The sequence below is a fragment of the Glycine soja genome, chromosome 20 (assembly GCF_004193775.1).
Source record: "Glycine soja cultivar W05 chromosome 20, ASM419377v2, whole genome shotgun sequence".
NCBI classification, from domain to species: domain Eukaryota; kingdom Viridiplantae; phylum Streptophyta; class Magnoliopsida; order Fabales; family Fabaceae; genus Glycine; species Glycine soja.
In genome coordinates, this window is record NC_041021.1 from 35,014,661 (window position 1) to 35,033,826 (window position 19,166).

Here is a 19,166-nt window from a genome sequence, read left to right on the forward strand (position 1 = left end):
ATGTTACGCTTTTGGGCCAAAGTTGGGTCCAAATACATACAAAGCCCTCAAAGCATAATCTCACTCGTATTAGCGTTGCTGAGAGAGAAAGACAAATGGCAACAAGCGAAGAAGTGGTTGCGGCGGCGCCGGAGGCAGCCGCGCTGGAGGCAGGGCTGAAGCACAAACTGGAGAGAAAATGGACGTTTTGGTGCGACAACCAATCCAAACCCAAACAGGGCGCTGCTTGGGGTACCTCTCTTCGCAAGGTCTACACCTTCGACACCGTTGAAGAGTTCTGGTGGTATAAATTTTCTCTTCCTCCTCCTTTTTTCTGTTCCACAATTTTCATTTTTCTAATTTCAGAAAAAGGGAATCTAAGCATGCAATCTCAAATCTTATTATGGGTATCAATGATTGATGCCACTGATTTAGTTTTAAGAAAAAATTATTGATTTTATGGATCTTAGGAGAGAAACTCTTTATGGGTCTTAATCTTTTTCTTTTTCTTTTTTGCTTAACATGGGGATTTATGGTTTTTTGTTTTTTAATTGTTATTATTATTATTTGGAGAATGAGGTGTTGGTAAATTATTGGAAGAAATGAATTTGATGTGGGAAATGCTGGTATAGTTTGTATGATCAGGTATTCAAGCCCAGCAAGTTGCAAATCAATGCGGATTTTCACTTGTTCAAGACTGGGATTGAGCCTAAATGGGAAGATCCTGAGTGTGCCAATGGAGGAAAGTGGTCAGTCACCAGCAACAGCGGCAGGAAGGCTAACCTTGATAACATGTGGCTTGAAACTGTAATTGTTTTTTTGTTTTACTCCGATTGGTTTTCTTTTCGTGTTTAGAGAATATGGGGAGAGATCTGTTTTTTATTTTTTATTGTATTTCTCAATAGATGATGGCTTTGATTGGGGAGCAATTTGAGGATGCCGAGGACATATGTGGTGTTGTTGCGAGTGTGCGCCAGTGGCAGGACAAACTTTCGTTGTGGACAAAGACAGCGGCAAATGAGGCTGCCCAGGTTTGTTATTATCTTGTAAATGATACTTTGCAATTGAAACCTTATGTGATGTTGTCTGTTATCTTGTCTGTATATGATTTCCTATTGTAGAATCTAGATAATGAATGCCTTGAAACATTGAATATAAGTTATGATTAGATTCACTACAATCTCACTTATCTTCAAATTATCAATCAACTTGTCCTATCCATATTACTTTTGCCGTCTTACATGATCTCTTTTTAAGGATAGAAGTTCTAAAGAGTTGAAGATAATAGACTCATTGAAATGCATCAAATATTTAAATTACTTGTTACACTTTCATTGCTGATGTCTTGCTACTACAATCCACAATGTATTGTTTGCTTATAAAAAGAAGAATCTTAAGCATATTGTTTTCCTTTCCTTTTCCATAGGAATATTTTATCATTGTAGTCCCATTGCAAGGCATGAAAAGTAATAATGTAGATAAGTACAACTATACAATATTTTTTCATATCCTTATGTATTTTTCTCAAAGTAGTTAATGGAAGACTGTGGCATGAAGTGGTCACCCCAAAAATGCTACAGTGGCATAGCTAATTGTGAATGGCTACTACACTGAAGAAAGCGATGCTGATGCTATGTAAAAACTGAATAGAATTTGTAATGCACATCATTGATACTAAAAAACTAAGACACATGTAAATTATCAACACTCTGCTCTGGTTTCTGGTTTCCACACTTTTGTGTGGTCCTGTCTCAAACACATACTTGCCACAATTTTGGCTATAAATATCCCCTTTACCATAAGGCACTATTGCTTATATTTGGAATTTGAGCCTTTAGTTTCATCACTACATGATCTTGTCTCCTATATGGATTTTAGAGGTTGAACTTGAAGGGCTTGAAAGACATCTTGACTCTTATCTTAAACACCCTGTATGGATGCTGCTGCCACTTCAATCTCTCTCGCAGGTTGATCAGCAATATGATTGAGCTCAAAAATGAATCCCTGTCCTTGATCCTGTCATACTCCCTTAACGAGCTTGATGGATGCCAAGGTTTTTATTAATTCAGGTTCTGCCTTGAGCACTCTCATCTGACCATTCAACTTCAATGTCAAATCATCGAAATTAGCTATCTCTCCCAGCCCAGTCAACCATTCTCACCTGAGGGCTATGTCTGCTCCCCTGAAACCAAATAAGTTTTGCTGAATTACAATATCCTGCACCTTCAATGTCACTCCTTTGCACATCCGCCTGCAACTTATTTTATGTCCAGCACCTTCCACAACAGAATCTGAAGGGATTTCTGTCGCCTGTAACTTGAGCCTTGACACCATTTCAGTAGAAATAAAGTTGTAAATTGCCCTGCAATTGCACAGCCTATCCATGCATGAAGTTTGCTGGGAGAATCTTGCTTCCAATCTTGCATCCAGTCCCTTTTGGAACTGACTCCAGCACATCGCCACCCTCTCCAAAGCCTCCACTCAGGATACCATCCTTACACTTCCCATTAAATGTGCCACTCCCCACCCACAAGTCCTGTATTCAAGAGCTCTTATGTCAGTTGATAGAAGTGGATCAGGGTATTATGGAAAGAAAAGAGAAAGAATGAAACAGTGTCTGTATTCACTGGTGATGAGAGAATTGATCCATGGTCCGTGGTCTGTAACTTTTGAAAAGGTAAGCTCTTAAATTGGAAATAGGTGAATTTGAGGAGCGAAAATGGCAGAAACAAATAGGGTGTGCATGATATGAGTGAAAAATTATTGAAAATGATCAACCAAGAATTCTTGTACAGCTTTATACTTTTACCAGGATCTATAATTTCTTACATTGTACTAAAGTATGTCAGTTTTCTAATGCTGATATTATATACATAACTCCAACACTTCCTTTTGTAAACAAACTCCTGCATTTTTTTTGTAACTACAGTTTTTTACATCTGTTAATGTTATTTGGACACTGATTCATCTTGAATGTGTAAATGTATCATATTTATATTGTTGGGATCCAGAATTGTAATTAGTGCAATAATATTCCTTACCAAAAGTCATGTATATATTTTTTGACTCATCCAAAACTCAGCATGACATTTGATGTGAGCCATTTTGTCATGGAATTTATTTTGCAGATGAGCATTGGAAGGAAGTGGAAGGAAATCATAGATGTTAACGACAAGATAACATACAACTTTCATGTAAACTTATGCTCATAAGTTTTGATTGACTAGCGTAATGCATAAATATCTATGATTCTTACATCTCTATGTGTTGCAGGATGATTCTAGAACCAAAGGAGCATCAAAGGGTCGATACACCGTATAAACACCTCTTGAGCATCTTCTTGCACTTGTGCTGGGCTGCTGGCAAAGCTGTAGTATTTGATATCTTCATCATGTGCCATATGTACTAAAGAGCATACTACTACTTTGGTGGATGGGTTAGTTTTATTTTTGTTCACTCATCCCACTTTTGGGTGTTGATACTATCATACTCTTCTCATTTTTGAAATGGTCTGTCAAATTTTTCTTGGGAGTTCATTTGTAGTTTTTTTTTTTGTCACATTCTAAAAGCTTTAAATTTTGAATATGTCGACACAAGTTTAGCACGAGTTTGATGAGTTATTTGTACAATCATAACTGTGATTGAACCTACATTGTTCTGTTGAGTGTATGACCCTGAGCTAAAATTAAGATGAACTCAAGCTTCAACTAGTTGAGTATTCTGTTGATGTGGAAATACATGAAAACGAAGTATATGGTATGGTGATGAGAAATGGTTAGGGAGATAATAATATAAACCCAACAGGGACAGATGGCCGAGTGTTCGTGTTTTCTTTAATTATTATTTTTTAAATAAAGCTTTAATTTAGTTCTACAAAGGTTCTTTATAAATTTTGATAACTAATTTAGTTTTTCAAAGCTTTACTATGTCTCTAAATTAGTTTCTCCAAAAAGAACAAGAGGACTAAATAATAAGAATAAAATATCTTTGTAGTCCTTGTATTTATAGTTAAAAATTGTACTAGTTTTCATACTTTGATAAATTTGGTCTTTGAATTTTAGAAAAAAAAAATGGTTTTTGTCCCTCATTATAGGTTTTCACCATGAAGAGGGATGAAAATCACTTTTTGTAAAGTTTAGGAATCAGATTAATTATTTAAGAGATTAATTTAGGAAATGATAACATGTAATTTTAAAAATATTAAAATATATTTGTTGCCCCTATAAAATTACCATAATTTGAAATTAGTCTCTGCAAGAAATGGTCTCTTCTTCATTCCTGTAAAACTATAATATGCTTTGTTTTTACTCGACGATAGGTGCAGTTATAATCTAATCTAACCTAAGTGTAAGATGCTTGCGTCTTAAGGAGTGGACACCTGACCTGTGCCTCTCCATATGATCCCAAACCTCCTTTTTCCCTGTATCTCGATCATTCACTAACCCTCTCACAAAACTCGACCATCTCAACTTATGCAACTTGTTCTCTCCCTCAGACTCATCAACCTTCTTCGATCTCTTCCCTAGAGAGAGATCTAGAATTTCCTTTTCTCCTTCTTCTATGTGCACTGCGTGTCTGAGAAGCCTCTTAGTCGGAGCAACTTGATGAAGGGTTGTCGTTGCTGTCATGGAATTTTCGGCTGCCATGTCCACACCCTGCATGGTGACAGCGTGCTGGGCCTAGACAACTTCAATAGCTACTATGACCCCTGCCTGAAATATGCCCGCTAGACAATGCTCTTTGACTTCCATCACCCTTGCCATTTCCCTTCCCAAGGTTTGTTTCTTTCCCTCCATCCATTTGTCTTTCGCATGGATCTGTTTCTTCCCTTTTAGTTTTCAATTTTCACCTTTCAATTTTGGTTTTTTCTTCAATTTGAATGGGGGTGTTCTTCGTTTTTGGTTTTTGTTGTTGGGTAGCTGGATTTCAATTCAGTCGTTGTTGGATTTCAATTTATTTCACTGGGTGTGAGAAATTTGATTTTTTTTCTTCTTTTTGCTAGCTTTTTAAGTTCATGTGGTTTGGATTTTTTGTTTATTTGATGTTTCTTTAGGTTTTGTTCAATCTCTGGGTCGTCTATAATGGATTGATTTGGGTGTTGTTTATGAGATGGATGTGTTTTCTTGCTTTATTTTGAAGTAAAGAACAAATTTGATTAGTTTAAATGGCTACATCATGAGTCATTGTGTCCAGGTGATCTGGAGCTTTTGGAGGAGCTTCAGTGGTTATGGTGTTTGATCGTGGTGGGTGGCACGGTCCTGTTAGGAAAGAGTTATTTGCATTTTTTTTCTTTAATTTTCATGCAATTTATGTCTATTTTTATTCTTAAAGAAATGTGTTTTGATTATTGTATATTTTTCTGTAATTTGTGTAAGTTTTTAACCTCCAGAAATTACATTTTAATTTGGAATCATCCCACTCTTGCGCCAAGCCAAACCAAAAAATAGTACATTATAATTTTATAGGAAGGGAAAACGGATAGGTACTAAATCCAAATTTTGGTAATTTTACTTATAAAAAATATGTTAACCTTTAGTTTAAATTAATTGCACATACACTTTTTGTAATTTATAAAAATATAAATAATTGTCCCATGAGTGTGTGGCGTTTTGCCTGTAGTTCAAAATCATTTTCAAATAATCTTTGTTATGGACTTGTTATTTACCTAATTCAGGACTTGAATTTTAGTTATTGAAGATCATTTATACAACTAGAACAATAAGCCAAGTGATGCACGGGCGAATTGTGGAAGGAGTAATTTTTTGTATGTATAAAAAATTATTAACAATTTTGTTAATTTTTTATATGGCTAAAAAATATAAAATCAGCTAAACTTTTCACAAGGAACTCAATTTACTATAATAGAAAAATAACATATTACTTTGATATGAATTCATTAATAAGATACCTAGAAGACAACTAAATGTACTTATTTTCTAGTATAGCTATAAACTTTAATTTGACAAATTTTTGCATTATTAAACGAAGTTTTCATTGGTGAATTAAATTACATACAAAAAAATCAGATAAAAATTAATTTTAACAAAAATAACTCATGTATTGTTTCATAGGGGATGTATTGAATTAGAATTTTAAAGGTTAATTTAACATGAAAAAATGTGAATTTTAAAAGATTACTTAGGAATCTAATGATTTTTAAAAAAAAATTAAAAGATTTTTAAGATTAAGATTTTGTAATTTGAATTTTAATGGATTTATAACATGAATTTATAAGATTTAAAATAATTTTATAGATTTGTAAGATTTTAAATGATTCTAAAATTTTACAAAACATTCAAAATCAATGAAAATGATAAAAAAAAAAAAAGTAAAACCAAAGTTTTAATAGCTAATTGAGTAGCTTCATATCTTTTTATATATAGCGTTTTTTATAATGCAAAAACTTCATGTCTTTTATATATATAGCGTTTTTTATAATGCAAAAACTCAACACACAAGGAGTGCAACAGTTGGATTAGATTTACAAATTTCATCCAAAAAACAACGTAGAAAATCGTTTCAAATAGGGTAAGTGTCTTGTCTTATTCAATATTTCTATCAGATTCAGAAAGAAAACTTGCAAACTCTCACTTTCAACAATAATGTCCCTATGATTGTTCTCAGTGATGCAACTGCATGTGATTCAACTTTTATTACTTACAGTTCAAAAAATTCTCAAGGCTATTCAGGGGTTTGAATTCTTTCATGTTAACACCAATTGATCTCTCTCTTTAATTATGGTCAAACAATGAAATTTTCAAAGCTCAATACGTGGTTAGTTAACGAGTGATGGAAGAAAGGAAAACTTGGCAATCGGGAAAAAAAAAAGTTTTGAAAAATGGTAAAGGTTTGGGTCAAATTGTTAAAATTCATTGAAATTCATCCTAAAATTCAATCCATTAAAATTTGTATACTTCTCAAAACCACAAGACTTTTTTTAAGTTCTAAAAAATCTTAATTAAATAACAACAGATTTTATTGGAGAGCTTAATATATTCTAATTATCTTGATGGAATAACCTAATATTTTTTTATAAAAAAAATCTTTTAAAATTCTTTGAAATCCTAATTAAATACACTCCTAAATTCACTTTTAAGGAGTTTGTTACTTTGTTTTTTTAGCAAAAATATTGAAAATAAAATTTAGCAAACAAATGAAACAATATAAAGTAAAAGCACATCTTTAATTGATTAGGTGTTAGAACAAATAATTTGATGTGATGTATTGCATGAATAAATTATGTGAGAGAGATTTTATATTAATTTGAAAGATAATAATTTGATGTGATGTGATGGAGAAATTAATTTAACATATATTTATTATTAATAGAATAACAAAAAATTACATATTACAAACCTTAATGTTCAATATCTATCAAGTAAAATTGATATTAGTATAATATGTTATTCAGTTTGAGTTGATTTAGTTTCAAAAATATTATTTGAGTTCTAAATTAACCCATTAGTTATTAAAAAAAATATTCAAAAGAATGAGTTTTCATCAATTTGTGATTTTTACATGGATTTATATTTTATTATTGATTTAGATTTGAACACCTCTATCATATAATGCATGAAAATTTTATCATCGTACTAAAAGATAATATTTAATAAATTAGTTAGATAAAAATATAATAAATAAATAAATAAATGTTTGTTTCAAAATTATTAAGATTTAAGGTATTCATACACTAGCCGAAAAAAACGGTACTCATACACTATTCTCAATTCAAAGAGTCAAAAGGTTTAATTAGATTGATTGAATAAAATGTGCAAGTTATTATAAATATTTGATATTGTTTTTTATAGCTATGTATAATTCAAATTCTCAATTTTAGGAAAGCATTTGTAACAAACTTTTTAAATTTATCTTTCAAGAAATGATTTATAACAATTAAATAGTAAAAAAATTGAAAATAAATTTTTTAAAAAAAATGCCCAATTAAATTTTTTTGGTACATAACAATTGTTTCGGTACATAATACCCATTGAATTTAAAGAAATACATGATTCCCTCAATTAATACCCAAAACACTGTTTGAAAATAATAATTTTAAGAGAAAAATATCCAATTAGTAAATGTTAAAATTTTTAAAATGTTAAAATTCAAATATAAATAATCTTTATCTTTATATTAAATAAAAATAAAAATGTCTTAGAGGAAAATTTTAGCACAATTTATTTCAACTAATGTTTTCTATTTGATTTACGTCTTTTATTTTCACTCAAAATAAGGATAATTTGGTAATGAAATTATTTATGTAATTAAGGGTATTTTTCTGACTAGCTTTATAATTACGATAAATTTGGATAAAATAGTCCATTTGTCCTCTACATCATGTAATTTGTCAAATATTTTATTATATCTTTCCATTTATTGTGTATTTGACTACAATAATATAATAAGTTTAATAAAAAAAATAATGAAAAATAGAAACGGGAATAATAATAATAATAATAATAATAGATCAAAATAAATGTTAAAATTCATATCTAAATATAAAATAAATGAAAAGATGTTAAGTAATTTAAGTCTTTTTTGATTTTGTTAAATATTTTTATTTAGATTAATGATTTATAATCATTAATCTTAATTTTATGTTTTATAAATCTTAAATAATATGAAATAATAATTTCAAAATTTTAAAACATAGTAATAGGCACGTGCACGGACCACCATACATATTGAAGGATAAAGATAAAAAAGTGAGCACATTTGGATGCGCAATGTCTTCTTGCTTTGGGAGAATCCCCAAACCAAAAGACATAGGTACAACATTATCAATGAATGAAGGAATAGAAACAAAGGACGCCTTTCGACACAAAATTGTGCTCTTGTAATCACCAATTATGTTCAAAACTATGTTCTCTCACAATCACCAATTATTTTGGTTTCAGTTACCATTTACCAACCACTCTCCTCCACATGTAATCTTTCATCAGTTTCATGTCTTGAAGAAGGAACAATTCACACCACTACTGATATATCTTACTCAGTCTTCATAGGCTGACTGCAACTCTTCACTAATGTAAATATATTGACACTTTCTTATCATACCCTAAGATTATTGAAAGTAAGTTACTTTAGTTTGTTTTCTCCTGTATAATTTTTTTTCGTAATGCTCATGTCATGTCTGCATTCTTATGCAAGAGTGTTTTGGCTATACTAAATCCTGCATTTCACTAAATCAATTAAAATGTCTTCAATTCACTCTAATTGCGCAGGAGCTGTCAAATCTTGCTACAATGAGAATTCAACCTCCGTGCTTTGTTAGATTGGAGTCATTGAATGTGAAAATAGATCCATAAGTAGAAATATCTGATGAAGAAGTAAACAGGGCAGTGGAGTACTTACTTCAAAACTCTCCACTAATCAGAGTTGCTGTCACAAAATGCTGAAACAATGTTTCTTGCTTAACTATTTAGGTAAATATTTTTACAAATTATTCAACCTTTATTGCCGATGCTCTTCTCATTTTTAAAGAAACCGTCAATTCTCTATCGTGATTAAGTTCCTGCCTACATTCTCTATTGTGTTTGGTTTGTTTATATTGCTTGTTATAAACGTGCTTTTTTTTTATTTGGCTTTGAGACGTGATTTTAAAAAACCATCGCAGTGGGAAACAGCGTTACAAAAATCTGGGTAAGCCAAGCATCCTCCCCTTATCGAAAATACCCTTCCAATGTCCCTATCCATCAAAAAGCTTCCTCCATATGTTCACTTTCCAGGTTCCCTTTTTGAACTCCCCTCCATCTTTTCCCGCTGCTGCACCCGCTGGGTTTCTTGTTCTTGAACCTTTTTCAGACATTGTAGACACCAACCTCTCCCACATCTATTACCAGCTATCCATGTGTAGACCTTGCTGGGAAAATCTTGCTTCAATAAATGAGGATAAAGTAATCTCCATGAATTACAGTATGCTCTGGCCAAGGAAAAAGTAATAAACAGAGCTTTTTCTTCAAGTAGGTCATGGTTACTCCTAGCTAGCTACTATTCCCCTATGGATTCGGTCTCCAGTTGTGGATTATGGGGATTGAGGTTTTGTGCACCTGTAACTCATGTGGCAGCCAACACAAGTGTTTCTCATTGGTGCATATTAATGGCACTTGCAAGATTTAATTCCCTTTCTTACTTTATGTTTTGACAGTGTGTGGCGCAGTTTACCTCTTGAGAATTTGAAATGTTTCTGCTTATTTCATCTCTCTTATGTTTTTCTTTTTGTCCCATGCCAGTCTCTGTTCTAGTATGGTGGAATCAACAATACTTGATTAACTCTTGTGTCTGATAAGATGCTACAATCATAAGCTTATGGGATCATTATTATTTTGTAGTGTCTGATTACCCTATTCTAAATGTATTCATATCATCCAAAATTTGTTTGTAAACTTTATGTAAAAAAGTATTTTATGAACTTTTGTTGAAAATGGTTAAACCAAACACATTTTCAATATTTTCTTTTTTTGAAAACTGAAAACAGGAAGTGAAACCAATCAAGTTTTCTAAATCTTAAAAGTTTGAAAATGAAAACTATTTTTAGAAAATAAAAACTGGAAATGAAAATAGAAAACATTTTCTCAAACCAAACAGGCTCAAAATGTGCTGGAAACAAATAAATGTGAATTCTAATACAGCTTTCTACTTTTACCAGGATCTATGGTTTCTTACATAAGCATGTCAGTTTCTAATGCTGATATTTTATGCATAACTCCAACATTTCCTTTTGTAAGCAACCTTCTACATTCTTTTTTGTAACAACAGCTTTTTACATTTTAAATATACATCTGTTAATATAATTTGGTGACTGTTTCATCTTGAATGCGTAAATGTATCATATTTATATCTTCTAAGTTTCAGAATCATAATGGTGTTATTCTAAGCAAGTACAACATTCCTTGCCATAAGTCATGTATATTTTCCTGACTCATCCATGACTCACCATGACATTTGATTCCATTTTGTATTTGCAGATGAGTATAGGAGGGAAGTGGAAGGAAATCATTGATGTTGGGGACAAGATAATATGACTTTCATGTAAACTTATGCTCGCAAATTTTGATTTACTACTAAAATGCATAAATATCTATGATTCTTAAATCTCTAGATACTAAAGGATGATTCTAGAACCAAAGGAGCACCAAAGGGTCGATACGCCGTATAAATACTGCTGGAGCATCTTCTTTCACTTGTGCTGGCAAGGCTGTAGTATTTGATATCTTCATCTTGTGCCATATGTACTAGAACATACTATTACTTTGATGGAGGGGTTAGTTTTATTTTTGTTCACTCACCCCTCCTTTGGGTGTTGATACTATCATACTCTTCTCATTTTTGAAATGGTCTGTCAAATTTTCCTTCAGAGTTCATTTGTTGTTTTTTTTTTTTGTCAAATTCTAAAAGTTTTAAATTTTGAATATGTCGACACAAGGTTTGCATGAGTTTGTGAGTGATTGTGCAATCATAATTTTGACTGAACCTACATTGTTCTGTTGAGTGTTTGACCCTGAGCTAAAATTAAGATGAACTCAAGCTTCAACTAGTTTTGAGTATTGTGGTGTTGATGTGTAAATATATGAAAACTGTTGAAAACGATGTTGAAGGTCACGAACAATGTCTTCGTGGTATTCCAGGAACTTCTCAAACGTGCTGAGGAACAGGAAAACCCAAACAAGTGAGGCAGGAGATTTTCTCAGGGTGAAAAATTGAGTCTGAGAGACTCGTATTTATAGGACAGGTGACCATATAACCGTTTGAATAGTTAATAGTAATAAAGACGGTAATTAAAATAATGGTGTGATCATATGACTCGTATTCATAATCAGGGCATATAATAGTTGGAAAGGAAAGCTGTAGTTGAATCTCATCAACAACAAAGTTGATCTCAACATAGTAAACAGCATCTGATCACATAATTTGGGAAAATGATGTGAGGGTTTAGAAGAACCAAGGATGATAGTTGAAATGGGATCAATTGTTACAAGTAAAACGGTTCACAGAAAAGGCTACGGAAAAAAAATGTGAAAAATTTGGTGTATAAATAACATTGCTTTGTTCATTGTATCACCGTTGATATATAGATCATCTCTGGTTTATAATATTTCATGTATCAAAACAAAATAAGAGAACATTACTTAAGAATGAAAAATCACAACTAGAGTTTACATTCTGCTGTCATTTGAAAACCATCAAGTTCAAACTTGATACTTTCTCACATGGTAATTACAAAATATGGGGGAACATATGTTAATCTATCATGCAAGAAAACCAAGCCATTCTCCATTCTTCTTGGCCAACCTGATCAGCCCTTGTCTCTGTTTTCCATCTGCTCCTATTGATTTGCAGAACTCCGTGATCACCTAGCATTTCAAAATGTGAAAGTTCAGCACAAAAAACATATTTCATGCTTACATCATGCTACTAATACCAAAATAATAGCTAACAACATCTTGAAACAATTGGTTGAACAAAATTCTCAATTTCTTTTTCGTTTCCCTCAAAAATAAATCTTGAATGCATTTCGTTGGGGTAAATGGGTAATTTGAGGGGACAAGTGGTAATTATGGACCCCTTATAACATATTAGTACTTTCTAATTGGTCATTCAAGATATGGACTAGATAAGGTATAGCCCATTTCCCATGACTTCAATTTTATTTTATTTTTATTTCAAATACACCAGCAATATTTAACAAGCCTCAAACCAGATGAACATAAAGGAAAGTTAAGGTGGAATGGAAATCTGGGGGAAAAATGGATCCAAATTCATTTGTTCTCCAATCTTTCATTTTCAACCTTTCTACATGTGAGTGTATTTCAAATAATCTCCCTTTCATAGATTCTACTTGTTTTTCAACAGATTCCAAATCCTTCAATCTAACCAATCTTGAAACAGATAAACCACACACATAACACAACAAGCCCAATTTAATGGCACAACATGAAACATGGTCATAAGTTTAAATTTCCACCACCCCACAAAAAAAAAATCTCAAATCAAGCAAAAGAGTGACAAACACCAACAAGGCAAGAACTATTGAGAAAGAACATCAAATTTCACCTGGGAGTGTAAAGCAATTGCTTTGCCTCTAAGCTGGTTGAAACGCTTCTTGCCAACGATGTTGCGAGTGATCACCACAAGAGGTGCAAAGATACCTTTCCCTTCATTGACATTCTTCATCATAGGCTGCAATCTCACTGGCTTTCCCCTCCCCATACGAACTTGTGATGGCACTGACTTGGCCAGCATGGTGTAATCCTCCCCAACAATTGAAGTGCCCCAACTTCCATAGAAGGAAGTTCCAACACACCCAGTTGCTGAAAGTGAAGTAGCCATTGGTTTATCCTCTCTTTTCTTAGTGGTTTGTTGTGTGAATATAAAACTAGAGGTGCTCTTCTTGGAGCTTGAGATAGATGGTTCTAATGGCTTATATGCTTGTGAAAGAAGGGGTATTTGTGTGTAAATTGGAGAGCCAGTGGTTTGGAATTGGACTCTAGTGTGATTCACAACATAGAAAGCATTTGGAACCACACATATTGGTGGCTTGGATTTTTAGTTTTATGTGCTTAAAATTAAAAATAAATAAATAAATAAAGTTCACAACTCAAATATGACTTGTGTGTGTAGTGTTACAACTTTATTATGGTCCCAGCTACTTGGAGAAGATCTGAATCTCAAATTCTACTGGATTACACGTATTTTATAGGGTCTTCCTCTAACCAAACTATATTAGTCCTCCATCAATCACAAATTTTAAGTGATAAATAACAAATGGTTCTTATCAAAACATGTGATTTATAAATAAATTGAGTAAATCACTAGGTGGTAATCGCTATTTTTTTAAAAAAAATTTACTGGTGCCTATAATTTTATATTGAAACTTTTATATAATATAAAAAATAAAAAATGTTCGGCACGAGTACAGAAAGGAGAAATGTTCTCCAAGTCTGCATGAGCCAAATTCTAATAATATACATGTAGGGATTTTGACACTCAAATGAGTATTTACAAGAGAAAAATGAGGGTGTAGAATTTAATTTTAATACATTATCGGTATAAAAATTATTATACTGTCAATTAATTAAAAATAATTTTTAAAGTAATTACTATGAAATATTTTTTTTATTATATGACAGATACGTAATTGAATGAAGTGAAAAAAAATTGTTAAGTGTCAATGTATTGCAATTAAGTTCTATAGAGAATTGTTAACAAATGCTTAGAAAAGATTTTATATGAAAGTTAAATGGCATAGAATAGAAAATTTCAAATCAAAAGAACTTTTATTGAAAATAAAAAAAAATACATGATCGGAATATTATATTTGTTACAAAATTGGGACAGGTGTGCGCAGAGCAAAATGTGGAATCTAGAACTTCAAAATTTTGACCAAAACCTAGTAGCAAAATTGCATTTTATTCTTGAATTCCCAGCATGCTGCCACATTCATGCGAACATTAGATGGCGTTTAGTTGGACGATGTTGGATTGCGTACCAACCTTAATTAGGTGGCAACATGCCAGCGACGAAACATGTATCCATTTTCAACCTCAAGAATTTTGAGGTTGTCATATGTACATGAGAGAAGGAGTCAACTATTTTACAAGTTTTCATTTCATTCTTCACCGTCCAAAATGGATCTATTATACATTAAAACCATTTATGTTTAAGATTTGTAAATAGATTGTCAATTATGAAATGTGATATTTGATGAGTATCAGTATCTGAGCTGTTAATAAGCATATTTCACTCTCTTTTTTTATTTCTATATACTTTTAGGCATCAGCCCATTTTGTGTAAATTGGCACAGGTTGGTGTTATTCGACATGAGTTGATAGTAAATTACATTAAATTAACTTGCAAAAAAATAACAAATAAAAAATATTTGGCAAAATAGTATTTTTGGTCTCCCACATTAGTTCCAATTTTGCATTTGGTCTCTCGATAATTTAATTCACAAACTGGGTCCTTTATTTTATAAAAAAGTGCAATGTTGGTCCCCGACTTTACAATTGAACGTTGACCATTAGACAGTGACGTTGATTGTCACATGTCAACGTCTGATAGGCACGTAAAAATAAATATTTTTTAAGTGTCCCTAACCCTAATTAATTATCTTTAATTTATTTAAAAAATTATTAAAAACCAAAAAAACTTCCCTTCCTGAAAAACTTGTTGTTCCTTGTAAATCAATCGCCACCGCAGCTTCTCCAACCCCACCGCCCCTCCACCTGCAATATATTCCCCATTTTGCATCTCAACAATCGCTCTTATTACCACTCCATAACATGCAGTGGAGCCTTCACCAACTCCAACGCACACTCCACTATTACTGTTATGCACAAGCAGCAAGGGCATATGCATGTCAACAACAGCCTGCGAAAATTACGAACCAAAGACAAAGTTTTAACATTTTCGATATTGTCACTCAATCAGACCAATTTCAGATCTGGAAATCACAACATCCCCAACAAACAAAATTGAAATAAAATTATATGGTACTAATTAATTTTTCATATTGAAGAAGAAAATTGATGATAGTGAAAAAGGGTGTGTTGTCGCCGCAGCGCTATCCACCAAGCGCCACCTGTCCTCCGCCCGCGTCCACGTGCTCCGCGCCACCACGTACGCCCTCGCGGCACCACCCTCTGAGGAAACAATTTTCGTCGTTCTCGCGGTTGGGTATGGCGGCTCCCACCACCACTCGCGCGCGTGCATCGATTCTCTCATGGACCGTCTCCACACCTCAAAAAATCGCCGAGTTGACTCGTGAATCGCTGGGATGCGACGCGGACGATGTTCTCATGGTGAACTTCGCGTTCAAGCTGAACAAGATTCCCGACGAGAGCGTCTCCACGGAAAACCCTCGGGACGAGCTTCTTCAGTGCCACCTTCTTTGATGGCGCCAGAATTTGGTAGTGATAGAGGGAGGTTTGAGGTTAGATTTGCTTTCGCCACGGCATCACCTGGAGTTTTTTTTGGTTGGTAGGGTAGGTGACGCGTATGGCTGGGGTATGGCTGGGGGAGGAGGGAGAGAGAGAGGAAGTGGGACTGTGGCATCTTAGTTTTTTTTTAAATAATTTTAAAATAAATTAAAGATAATTAATTAGGGTCAGAGACACTAATGTTTATTTTTACATACCTATCAGACGTTGACATATGACAGTCAACGTCATTGCCTTACGGTCAACATCCAATTGTGACATTGAGGGACCAACATTGCACTTTTTTACAAAATAAAGAACTCAATTCATGAATTAAATTATCGGGGAACCAAATGCCAAATTGAAACTAAATTGGGAGACCAAAAATATAATTTTACCAAAATATTTTTATAGCATGTTTAGCCTATAAACTGAATTGGGTCAGTTCAAGAGCTAGAACTCATTTAGATATATACCTCTTTCCAACCTACCTTGCATCAATTGATGAGTTGTAAAATCCTCTTTTTCTTTTACGCTCGGATTTAAAATAGAAGTTCCCCAAGAAGGAAGAAAACAAAATTTAAAAAGCTATCAAAGTCAGTCCCCATTACATAGATCCACTCCAACATTAATACAAATAATTGATAAAATTGTGATTTAGTTTAGTTAAAGTTTTATATTTGAATCTTGTATATTAATTAACAAAAAAAATGTTACCAAAAATTTATCCGGTTTTGTGATTCAATTTATTTTAAATTTAAATTAGTTAGAGTTTATAATAATTTAAAAAAAAACTAATTGATCAAAGAAAAAGCACAAATTTACAGTTAGGAAAAAAATATTACATATGATTATGGTTCCGTCATAAGGTTAAAGATCTTCTATTCTAGAGCATAAAAAATGTATTATGTGTTATTTTTTTGAGTGAGACATAATTTATATAGGATTTTCTAAATTAGATAAGATCAGATTGTATTATATTTTCATAATTCTCGAAAATAAGATATAGTTTGAATAAGATATATATGATTAGGATATAATGGGACTTTTACTAATAATTTTTTTTTGTTTTTTTTTATTTGGGGTCGATTCTAAATTATTAGCTAAGAAGTTGTAGGATATGTTATGATTTTTTTTCACGACTTCAAAGTCATATATGTTTTTTTATGACTTTGAAGTTGTATTTTTTATTTATTATTTTTTTTCAATTTTTTGTTTTAGCCGTAAGTTTGAAAAAAAATATACGACTCTAAAGTCATAAATAAAAAAAATTAAACTAAATTTGTAACAAAAATTATTACTTCAATTAGAAAAAAAATAAAAAATAAAAAATCGTAATAGATATTATAACTTCTAACTCATAAGTCGTAACTTATGAACTTATGACTTACCCCATTCTCGGTAAGAAAAAAAAATTACACTCCTTTTAGTAAAAGTGTTAGATATAATAAAATATTAGAGGGAGGTTGACCAAAAATCTACTAGACATAGATAAGATCCAATTGACCAATGACTTGTTTCATTGGACTTGGCCCAATAGAGACCAAGAAAGCTACACTTATAAATAAAAGAAGTTAATTTATCTTAAAAACACAAATCCAAACTTCAAAAAAAAAATATTTATGGATGTATGAACAGCCGTGTTGCTAGCTTGTATTTGAGTTGAAAGGTTTTTTTACTTGGTGTGAAATATTCATCAAATTTATTAATTATTAATTTTGCACGCACGCACGCACATGCACATGCGATTTCAAGGTTTCTTTTAAACACCTCTTTACATAATTTTTAAGAGAAACATTAAGATTTATTAGAGTTTAAGAAAAAATATTAGTAATGTAGTTTTTAGCACGTTCTTATTATAAGTTAAAATTTATTAAAAATAATAAAATTATAATCAAATTTAAAAAATAAAATATATATTTTATATGATTTTTTAAGTTTTAGTAAATTTGATTATTAATAAAAAAAATATATTTAGAAGAGTGTCTTTTTATTATTTCTCAATTTTTAGTTCGTTTCTTTGATATTGCCTATTTTTACTCTCTCTCTCATCTTTATGGAAGTATTGTCACGTGCTATCTTGTAAATATTGTTTTCGGAATTTTCATTGGAGCCACATGCATTTGTTGCCATCATGCAACTCTCAACACATGCATTTGGCACTTGGCAGATGAAAATTACGTAATGTTAGTGTCACACTTTGAACCACACTCTTTTAAATGCATCCTTGGTTAACATTTATTAGAAATCTCAAAATTAAGTAGGTTTTATATTTTATTTAATAATTTTTCTTGATTTTATAATTTTCAATATATTTTAATCAATAAAATAAAAGAGAATGTGTATGTTAGAAAATATATTACTAGTACTTTTTGTTTTAAAAACTTTTTTTTATGTGGTTATAAATTGGTATTGGGGTGCATATAAAAAAACATTAAGTACATGATCAATTAGCATGTGATTGTTTTGATTTAATAAGAGATTTCAAGTTGAAATTGTAAACATGTAGTTGCCTTAAACACTTCAAAATTGAATGGACATTTATTTAAATTCAAAGTGAATTTATGATAACATAATAAAAAAATCTTTAAAATATTATAATTGTATTTAAATTCAATTTGAATATAAACTTTTTAACATGTGTTAAGGGTAAAGTAATTACTTCATTTTGTGCTAAATGAAGGAAAAGATGAGACATTTAATATAATAAAAGAAAAAGTACGTCATATTAAGAAGATCTTATGTTAAGTCTAAAACAATATTATTCTAAGATTTAGTTATAATAATCAAGACAATGAAGTTAATATTTTATAAGAACCTAGATAATAGGTCATATGGATAAGTTTCTTTAAATTTATTTTATTAAAATGAATTTTTTTAGTAAAATAAGTTGATTTTTTCTTTTTTTGATATTTTTATCTAATTTATTTTTGCTTAAAATATATTTTTTATTTTAAAAAAACAAAATTTATCTGCTTTTTTTAAAAATATATTTTATATAATTGTTTTTGTATGTGTGTGTTTTGTTACTAAAGGAAAAAAGTTTTCTTTAAGGTTTTCGTTAAGCAAGATAATTTGTTGAAGTGGGTTTGAGACATCAAAAAAGAGTTTGGATTTTTATTGTCATGGAAATGTTAGAAATTGTAAGGAAGACCTTTGTCCTACTTGACTTGTGAAAAGGAAAGAAAGTGCAAACAATATAAAAATAAGTTAGTATGCAAGAAACATTGTTTGGTGTTGTTTGAATTAAAAGGGAGGTTTGTAAAAGGC

At 31.5% G+C, this 19,166-nt stretch overlaps 2 protein-coding genes and 1 long non-coding RNA gene across 5 annotated transcripts; 2 read left to right on the forward strand and 1 right to left on the reverse strand.

Moving 5' to 3' along the window:
• The first annotated feature begins 25 nt into the window (after positions 1–25).
• On the forward strand, positions 26–11,157 carry LOC114402616 (eukaryotic translation initiation factor-like). Of its 3 annotated transcripts, XR_003664479.1 has the most exons (6): positions 27–283; positions 612–786; positions 885–1,010; positions 3,108–3,173; positions 3,253–3,415; positions 5,173–5,392. XR_003664479.1 is itself a non-coding variant. In XM_028365265.1 (5 exons), the coding sequence occupies exons 1-5, from the start codon at positions 96–98 to the stop codon at positions 11,135–11,137; spliced, it is 603 nt and encodes a 200-aa protein (XP_028221066.1). In that variant the 5' UTR covers positions 26–95; the 3' UTR covers positions 11,138–11,157. The 3 variants fall into 3 exon arrangements, 2 of the variants coding, with proteins under 2 accessions (XP_028221066.1, XP_028221065.1); XM_028365265.1 differs by lacking the exons at positions 3,253–3,415; positions 5,173–5,392 and adding an exon at positions 11,090–11,157 and having other exon boundaries at positions 26–283; XM_028365264.1 differs by lacking the exon at positions 5,173–5,392 and having other exon boundaries at positions 3,253–3,704.
• On the forward strand, positions 8,726–11,083 carry LOC114402619. The gene is made up of 3 exons (XR_003664480.1): positions 8,726–9,052; positions 9,204–9,404; positions 10,947–11,083. It is a non-coding gene; the product is annotated as an uncharacterized LOC114402619 (long non-coding RNA).
• An 844-nt stretch (positions 11,158–12,001) lies between the features above and the next one.
• On the reverse strand, positions 12,002–13,365 carry LOC114402618 (protein PROTON GRADIENT REGULATION 5, chloroplastic-like). The gene is made up of 2 exons (XM_028365266.1): positions 13,033–13,365; positions 12,002–12,332 (listed from the first exon to the last, which is right to left on the reverse strand). The coding sequence occupies exons 1-2, from the start codon at positions 13,306–13,308 to the stop codon at positions 12,228–12,230; spliced, it is 381 nt and encodes a 126-aa protein (XP_028221067.1). The 5' UTR covers positions 13,309–13,365; the 3' UTR covers positions 12,002–12,227.
• Between the last annotated feature and the right edge of the window lie 5,801 nt (positions 13,366–19,166).